General features: G+C 38.4%; 1 protein-coding gene across 5 annotated transcripts in view; it reads left to right on the top strand.

The window, feature by feature from the left end:
• The window catches only part of Tshr (thyroid stimulating hormone receptor), a 157158-nt gene that overhangs the window by 107777 nt on the left and 39975 nt on the right, over positions 1–9406 (top strand). For 4 of the 5 annotated variants that reach the window (XM_013517233.1, XM_013517232.1, XM_005390232.2 and 1 more), the window contains 3 exons: positions 2135–2209; positions 6590–6664; positions 7723–7800. In XM_013517233.1, coding sequence (XP_013372687.1) covers positions 2135–2209; positions 6590–6664; positions 7723–7800 — 228 coding nt within the window. Of the gene's footprint in view, positions 1–2134; positions 2210–2291; positions 2401–6589; positions 6665–7722; positions 7801–9406 lie in introns of those variants that run through there. The other variant, XM_005390233.2, reaches the window with a different exon arrangement.

The raw sequence follows: 9406 nt of genomic DNA on the forward strand, positions 1-9406 counted from the left end.
ATTTAAAAGAATAAATAATTTCTATTAGTTCATTGAAAGGAACAATTAGTGCTTATACTGTTTGATCAATTTTGCATGCCTATATCTTGTAATCTGAGTGACTACTTTGAAGATAACAACATGCAATATAATAACCATTGTTTATTTCCTATCATCTTGTTTTGAAATTCTGTATCATTTTTATTGGGTTTTTTTTTCTCTCTTTAAAAAAGAAAACCAACTTATCTTTCCGGAAAGAATTTTTCAGCCAGCAAGCCACACTTGGACAATTTCCAAACTTCCTATCTCACCTGTATTTGTCTCTGACAAAAGCTCATACTCTCCTCCCCAAAAGGAAAGCTCTGTCAAGGGGTTCATTGTTCACCTTGGTCAAAGAGACTGAAATATTGATGAGTCCTTCAAAAGTTCCTATAGTGAGAAAGAAAGGTATTTGCCTGGGCAGGAGTCTCCCGGGATAGTGCAGGTATGTTAATGTAGGCAATGGACTAGTAAGGTTATATTATTATTGACAGTAAGCTATGTGCAGCAGGAGGAGAAGCAGATAGATTCTTCCCTGAGAGTTAATTCCAGCCTGTCTTTTCCAGCGCCTGATTCATATTCAGTGTCCTCAGTTACAACACCTAACCTAGCAGGGTTTGAATTTGTTTTTTGCAAGAATATTTCCATACTTTCACTTCCAAGGTGTCAATGTCTGTTCTAGCTTTTGTTGTACTTGTGAAAATAACAATAACAAAACCATTATTTATAGGAGGATTTCCTCAGTAGGAAGCCCACATATCAAATTCTTTATAGATATTATTTAATATTCAAAAGAGCCCTTTGGAAGAAGAGGTCCTCTTCTTGTCCCTACTCTACAGATATTGTCCCTGCTTTACAGAAAACTATATCTCAAAGTGGTCAAGGACCTCATGCAGCCAGAATGGAAGAGCCAATGTTCTATCTCAGCTCCATCTGACTATTCAACAGCAAACAGGAACAAATTTCCGATACCAGCAACAACATGGACAAGCCTCCCAAGCCATCATATTATATGATTCTCTCTATAGGAGATGTCTAGATAAGACAAACTTATAGAAATAGAAAACACAGACCAAAATTTTATAGGTATAAGGGATGGGTGGTATTAACTGAAAATGGACATATCATTACATTTGTCACTGAGAGAAATATTTTCAAATTGGATTGTGATGATAGTTGCACAATTCTAAAATTTACTAAAAGTTATTGCGCTGTATTCCTACACTACCTGAACTTTATGGGATGTAATTCCTCTGCTAATAAAACTGTTTACAAAATTACAGAGGTCAGATTCAAGTTTTCTGATGGATAACATTAACGACTGGAATCAAGCCTTAGGAGCTCTCTCTAAGGAGAAAGAATACAGGTCTCATTGGGTTCTTACACACTGTCTGTAAGCACAGATAGGCCTTTAAGCTCCTTCAGCCAATCTACATGTGCTGATATTTTTAATTTTACTAGTGACAACCGACTTCTAACAGTTGGTTTTTTTACTAATGCTAATTGTGCATAGATAGATATCTAAGTATGTAAGTTACAGACACATATGATATCACAACCTATATGCTGAAGAATCTTTAACTGTCATTGCAAAGTAAACCCACATTGTGCCCTTCCTCCAAAATGTCACCTGACAGTACAACTCTGCCTTTCCTACAGGGGCATCACCTACCATGTAATTCACTCAAACTCCCGCTCAGTGCTCATTGCTTTGGGAAGGACACTTGTACTACTAATTTGGCTACTGGCTACTGGCTATCGTTAATGCTAAAGATAAATGTCCTCAATGCTTAATTAAGCCATTGAAGGGTTTTTTCTTCCTATCTAACTGTAGAATGAAAATGTCCCTCTGGAACTACTCTATTATGAGAAAGTGTGTCTATAAATTCAAAGGCCAGATAGTGGAAGCAGGGACTGGAGCTTGTGTGATCCTGCATGGAGCAGGACTAGTTTGTGGCTGGTGGGACAGGTTCCTGAGAGCAGCAGTCACTGCAGTGCCGCATAACAGCACACTCTTCTCACAGACATTTGTTAAACCTGACTTATGTTGTTTTAGCTTTGGTAAAAAACAGTAATGGGTGTATTATGGTGACTACATTCCTTGTAACTTTTACAGAGAAATTCGGAATACCAGAAGTTTAACTTACATAGATCCTGATGCCCTAGAAGAGCTCCCCCTCCTAAAGTTCCTGTAAGTATCAACTCCTTCTCATCCCACTTTTTAGTTTTTAATTTCTTTCTTTTTTAATAATTTTACTTCTGTTGTCTTCCAGGAATCTCCCTAGGATGATGTGGTCTAGTGTCATTTTAATGATGTATGGCTTGGATCAAATTACTTCTCGTGATTCTATTCCCACCCCTTCCCATCAGGCAAAGTATTAGGTGAATGGCTCACATTTTCTTAACCTATCCAAAAAGTCAGCACATAGTGCTGGAACTAGAGACCTGCTCCAAGAGACATGAGGGAGAAAATGTCATCAAAATCCTGAGAGCCAATTGGCCAACTTTTATGTGGAAATGGTACTGTAACAATATGAAAGTGACTGTTACGCAGAGAAAAAGTCACAAATGATAAAATTTAATATCTTGAGGGTGGAGAGCAAAGATGGAAGGGATAACACTAGTTTGTCTTGACAATAACTTATGAGCTAACCGTAGCTCTGTGAGAACAGGAACAACATTTTTGTTTTCTCTAGCATCTTTACTGACCTGCACAGAGTAGATACTCAATAAAAGTGTGATCAGTGAATATATATTTATGATCTTGGGACCTTTAGATACCAGCTGGAAGTATCCTCTTTCCTGCTTATCTGTATTATAAAGTTAAAAAGCAAACCAAAAAACATGAAAATAAAAATAAACCTTGTAGGGATTGATTCTTAAACAGCAATCACTATTAACTTTAAGTTAATTTCCATTCTCAATTTTAAAATAAAAGGGTACATTCATAGATGTTTTATGACATGTCTGTAAGGTTGAATAGAATTCTTTAAGGAAAAGAAGGGGGAGGATGAGGACACATGCAAATGAGAAATATGACAAACACACAGAGGCATCAAACAACCTGGCTCATTTGGGGAAAGAAAAACAGTGCCTTGTTGGAGGCAAGAGTGTGAGATAACAGGAAAAAGGAAGAGAAAACTGATTGTATATGTGATTCAAGTAATACCTGGGGGCAACGAGATATTACGGGACAAGACAGTCACTCTTCAAAACCTTGAGTTCCAAACTCAATCAATAATCAATCAGGTATTTAGAGGAAATATAAAAAGACTTCTTCAAGGTTTAGAAGAGTAGAGGTTATGGTTCAACTGGAATTTCTAACCCTTTATTCTATGGCCCCTACTTGACTCTCTGGACTTTTCTTCCCTTTCTTCTCCTTCTCTTACATGAATCTCTGTTACAGTTGAACTTGTGTGTTACTGTACATCAAATATACCATATACCTTATGGAATACCCTTCCTCTTCTTTGTTACCTGCATTATTCCATTTGCTCATTTTGAGGCCTGTGGCTGCTGCTGCCTATTCAGATTCTATGCTTTCCTCTCTAGAAGGAATCAAGTCTGAAGTTGCCCATCCCAGGCCAAGCCTCTCAAAAGAGTTTTTGCTTCCACTAGCTATGTTGTAGTGCCTGCAACAAATTTAAAACCAACTAAATCTGAAAGGCATCAGGAGCCTGAGAGTTTTTGTGTCCAGGCTGTTTTATGCATATTGTTTAATCTTGACTTCTTTTTCCTAGACAAAACAAACTTTGGAAACTTAGCTTCTTTTTTTTTTTTGGATTTTTAAAAATGGTACTGCTGCAGTAGTACTCTCTTGTCACTGCTGTAGGAAAGTCATTCTTAGCAAAACAATACCACACAAAAAATATGTACAAGAGGATGGTTGGCTTTGAGTTGGATAATCATGTTTTCCTCTTCCATGCTGCTCTTATCTGCTTCCCAGGCACAAAAGAAATATAAATTCATATTTCTAGGAACACCACTGTGTTCAAACAATCTCCAGAACAGTCTCTACAAGCAGAGCAAATGTATTGACACTGATGAGCTGGATTAAATGATTGTGCCTCAAGCGAATATCATTTCATCAGTGTTATGGCTTATATCTAGTTGTCCCCCCAAAGCAGTCATAGATGGGAATTTTTTCAGAGGTGGCTGAGTATAAAATGTGTGATGTTGGGAATGATTTATGCTGCAATGCTCGGATAAAAGGCACTATGATTAAGGTTGTGAGTGTTATCTGCCCTAAGTAGTCAGAATAAAATATAAGGGAGAAAAAGAGCTGTGGTTGTCCCTCATTGTTTTGCTACCTTCTACCTGCTATGAACTGCTTCTCCTCTGCAATGTCACCCTGCCTTGGAGTCAGCTGATTATGGACTGAAACCTCTACAAACTGTGAGCTAAATAAACCTTTCCTCCCTTTAACTTTGGGTATCAGGTATATTGTCTCAGCAATGAGAGAGAAAAGTAAGTAAGACAGAATTTGGTACCAGAGAAATGGAGTCATTGCTGTGATTGTACCTGACCATGTGGTTTAGGAGACTTTGGACTGGCTTGTGGGAAGGGGAAAAGGTAGGAAAGGTTTGGAGTTTTGAGCTGAAAAAGTAGAGCTGGAATGCCTTAGACTCTACTTGATGGGAGATTTTGGTCAGAGCTCAGAAGATGAGATGGTCAGGCTCAGAAGATAGAAATCCTGCCATGAAAGACCAGGCTATGGAGGTTTCTTCTGGGAAAAAGAACTGCATTGGTCGTTGGGCCCCAGATGATGTGTGTTATGACTTCAAAGAAAGTTTGTCTGCATTTTGCTCATACCCAGAGACTTTGCCTGAGACTGGGATTCAGGGTGGTGGACTAATTAATATTGCAGAAGAAATTTCAGGCCATTCTAATGTTGAGGCAGTGACATGGCTACTGTTGGGGGCTTTTAGCCAGAATTATCTTGAGAATCAAGAGCAAAGAGCCCAGCAGAATGATTTAAAACATTGTGAGTTTGGCCAGAAAAGGTGATACAGTAAAATTTTGGCCTGCAAAAAAGGGAACAGAGAAGAAATTGGTCACTGAAAAGACTAGCAAAAAAAAAAAGCCAAACATTTTGGAAGAAGACAACAGAAAAAAACTGGCCTGAGGACAACACAAGAACCAGCAGGACACTAGCATTTGCAGCCTCAGAGTTGCAAAAAGTGAAAGATAGCTTTGAGAAGAGAGCCCCAGAGAACCATGTTCCAGAATGGTGGAAGCCTAGGGAAGTTGCTTCTTGGGATTTGGTTCATAGGAACTGGACCCCTATAGCCAAGACAAAAGGAAGCTTGGCTGCTGCTTCTGCTAGCAGCAGATCTTGGCATCATCCATGTGATGCTGGTCTTAGGTGCATGCAGAATGCAAGAGTTATGGGGTCAGGAAGGCTTCCACCCAGATTTAAGAAGAAGGCCTGCAAGGCCAGGCAGTGTGCCCCTGAGAGAGCAGTGTGTGAAGCTGTGAGTCTGAAGCCAGAGGTGTAGTTGTGACCCTAGAAGTTTGGAAAAGCCAGGAATGTGGATCGTCTGAGGAAAACTGCAAGAAAGGAGCAGAGTAGGCCCAAGAGAGAAGCCATGGGAGCTACAACCACTGGAAGAGCTATCAGAGCAGAGCCACTTTGGAGTACACAAGCCTTTTGGAGTTCACATCTTACCTTGGATGCTACACATGCAACTATAGGATTTAATGTTTGCCTTGTTGGATTATGGGCTTACTTTGGTCCTATTCCTTACTATCCGCCTGTTTGTACTTTTTGGAATGGTAACATCTATCTTCTGTGACTGCATGTTGGAAGTGCTTAACTTTCTTTTCATTTGTACAGGGGCTTGCAGCTAAGATTAGTTAAATTATTAAGATTTAAGTCACCTCTTAAATCTCAGAGGTGACTTTGGACTTGGACTTTTCAGCAATGTTGAAACTGTTAGGACTTTGGCAACTCTTAGAGATGAATTAAATACCTTTTACATAAAGGATATACATGAGTCTTTGGGGTCTCAGGAGCAGAATGTTGTGATTTGTGTCTAGATGTCCCTGCAAAACCTTGTGCAGTCAGAGATGGAGCTTCTTCAGAGGTGGATGGATCTAGAGTGTATGATGCTGGAATGGATTTATGGTGCAATGCTAGGATCAAGAACAGGATTAAGGGTGTAAGAGCTACCAACCCTAAATAGCCTAGATAAGATATAAATGGTAGGAAAACTGTGGTTGTCCTTTGTTGCTTTGCTACCTTCTGCACACCATGAACTCTTTGTCCTCTAAAATTCCACCCTCACTTGGAGCCATCTGATTTATGAACTGAAACCTCTACAAACCGTGAACTAAATGAACCTTTCCTCCCTTAACTTGGAGTGTCAGGTATTTTGTCTCAGCAATGAGAAAAATAACTAAGATAATCAGAGTAGAATTTGCTTACAGTCACTCAGATATTATGTGAAGTTAGGAGCAGACTGACTTCAGAACTCATGCTTTTGGCTACCATGTTACACTAGTCTACTCCCCGTGTGTTAATTGTCTTACCCAAAACTGACCCTCTTTCTTCCTTTTTCATGTGATCTAGTGGCATTTTCAACACTGGACTTAGAATATTCCCTGACCTGACTAAAGTTTATTCCACTGATGTATTCTTCATACTGTAAGTATGCATGTCATGCAATGTTTGACACTATTTTGTTTGCCACTGACAAGAACTAGAGTGAAACCATGGGGTTTGGCCAAGTAAAGCACTGGTTTCAAAGAGGAAACAGTGATCAGTTGTGACAACCCTGATGGATGAAGCCAGATAGCACTGGGAAATGGCCATGGGATTTAATAACATGGGTCACTGTGATTCTGACAGTAATAATTCTAGGGGAGTGGTAGGGTAGGGAAGTGAGACTGAGTTTTTGTGAAAGCTCAAAAGAGAGCTGGAGGGGAAGAATTGGAAAAATGACCATAATAAACTTTTTTGAGAAGTTTTGCTATTAAAAGGGAGAAAAAATATCCCAATGGTTGGAGGATTGTGAAAGAAAAGGTTTTGTTTCTTTTATTTTTAAATGGGAAAAATATTGACTATTGACAGGAAAAATTGAATACAGGGAAAATTAATAGTAACTATGATACCTTATTTTTCATGGTGGTTTAAATAACTTTCAAATACTTTCTCATGCATCATATCTGCTCTACTCAACCACCTTATAAGGAAGGAAGTTATTATTTTCCTTTTTGACAAATTAAACTGAAGAATAGGAAATCTAAGTGATTTTGTCTTAGTGAGGTCTCATGGAACATTCAGCAGTCATGCTCAAATTAGTTCCTGTGACTTTCAATTAGTGGCCTTGTGTTTTCTTTCTCAAACCCTGTGACAGAGATGAACTGTCTCATCTAACTAGACAGAGTGAAAGGGACACATGCAGAGAGAATTATACAGGGTAAGTTTGCACTATAGAGTTAGCAAAATGTGGAGTGATAAGTTCCAAACTCTTGCTTGCTTACTGCTTACTTGGATCTCTGAATTCCTGTCCACCTAGGACACCTCCCACCACCTCACCTGACCTTCAAGCCAGCAGTGGCTAGAAAGGGTCAACAAATCCTTAACAATAAGCAAAAGTTTTGCTATACTGAATTGAGTTAAAGTGTCTACATGCAACAGGAGGCTATTTCCAGGAAGAAAGCATTTTTTCATCAAGTGTTTTTGTCCTCTCTCTGTTGCAGTGAAATTACAGACAACCCTTACATGACTTCAGTCCCTGTAAATGCATTTCAAGGACTGTGCAATGAAACTTTGACGCTGTGAGTATTGGTGGTTTCACTTCCGCTGATAAATGAATTTTGTTTGGGGCCATTTTCATAGGAACTGTATTAAATTACTGTTTAGTATGGAAAGGGTTTCGTGTAACTAAGTAAGCATATTACCTTTGGTTTGGTACTCTATGGATCACAAACAGCTTTAGATAACAAGACAAGTCTATTCCTGTATGGCAGTGGTTGCTACCTTTTTTCTGTGAAGGGTCAATTAGGCTTTATAAATGGCCTCTGTACCAAGTGCTGACTCTGTAATTGTATGGCAAAAACAACCACACACATACATAAACATGTCAATGAGCTGGTGAAATTTAATAGGCACTGAACTAGATTTGGTCTACAGGCATAACATTCTGTATTCAAATACCACCATTCTGCAGAGGAAGAACCCTTGCAGAGCAAACTTACGTGACTTCCCCAACACCACTGAGCTAGAGAGTGGCACCACTTCAGTCTCTGTATACTCTGCAGTCACACTTTTCACTCACTAACCACAAACTGTTAATAAGATTCTGGGGACATTGCATAGAATACATAATGTCACTATGTATCATTACTTTTTCAGAGCTGCTCTTTACAGGTTCAAAAGCACATGTTTAATCAGGGATTAAAAGTTCTAATGGAAAAGATCTAATAAAAATATGAAAGAGAAATTAGTTCTGCAGGCTGACAGAAAATTCCTCTCTCTTTGTATCAGCCACAAGTAGAGTTTGGGCCACCTCTGCAGATCCCTGAACTACATTATATATATAATACAACAGAAAAATAATATTTCAAATAGAAAATCTATGCATCCAGATGAATGTCTTTCAAAGTGTCCATCTTAAGCTGCAATACACTTTTATTAATAATAGTGCGTTAACTATTATCTTAGACTCCTTTTTCTGGATATATGTGGTCATTAAAAAAAAAATTAAAGTGAGGAATGCTGATTCCCAACAGTTCTAGACCAATGTTTTGTGGTTAAGTTACCTCGATGTCTCAGTAACTTCACCAGGAAATAGTGGTAATAACATTTCAGACTGGTCCTCTGGAATCAATATATGATTGCAGAAACACAGCAACAAGCTAAAACATTAAAATTTCCATAAAAGGGCATGGTCTATGTACTTTCTTAGATGAAGTTCCATTTAATTTAGCCCACAAGCCTGAAGTATTTAATCTGAAATCAACTCAAGGATAAAGTACAAAAGAGAAACAATATTTTAAATAGAAAATCTATGCATCCAGATGAATGTCTTTCAAAGTGTCCATCTTATGAAGCTGCAATTACACCTTCATTAATAACAGTGGGTTAACTATTATCCTAGACCCCTTTTTCTGGATACATGTGGTCATTTTTAAAAATCCTTTGGCAAGTCTATATTCTTCAGAGTAAATCTGCTCCTGAAGAACAGGCTTCCTTACTAGCATCTAACCCTGGAGAATGGGTATTTACACTGGAAACTATTATCTATGTCTAAAACATACTGTAAAGTTTTCATGTGGGGTGCATTTGTAAGACCTGTGAAACTTTATGCACATTTATGACATTGAAGAAATGATGCCTAACTATTCATAAAAGGCTAACATTATCTTCCATAAATCACTGATC

The sequence above is a fragment of the Chinchilla lanigera genome, unplaced genomic scaffold (assembly GCF_000276665.1).
Source record: "Chinchilla lanigera isolate Chin_1 unplaced genomic scaffold, ChiLan1.0 scaffold00037, whole genome shotgun sequence".
Taxonomy (NCBI): Eukaryota; Metazoa; Chordata; class Mammalia; order Rodentia; family Chinchillidae; genus Chinchilla; species Chinchilla lanigera.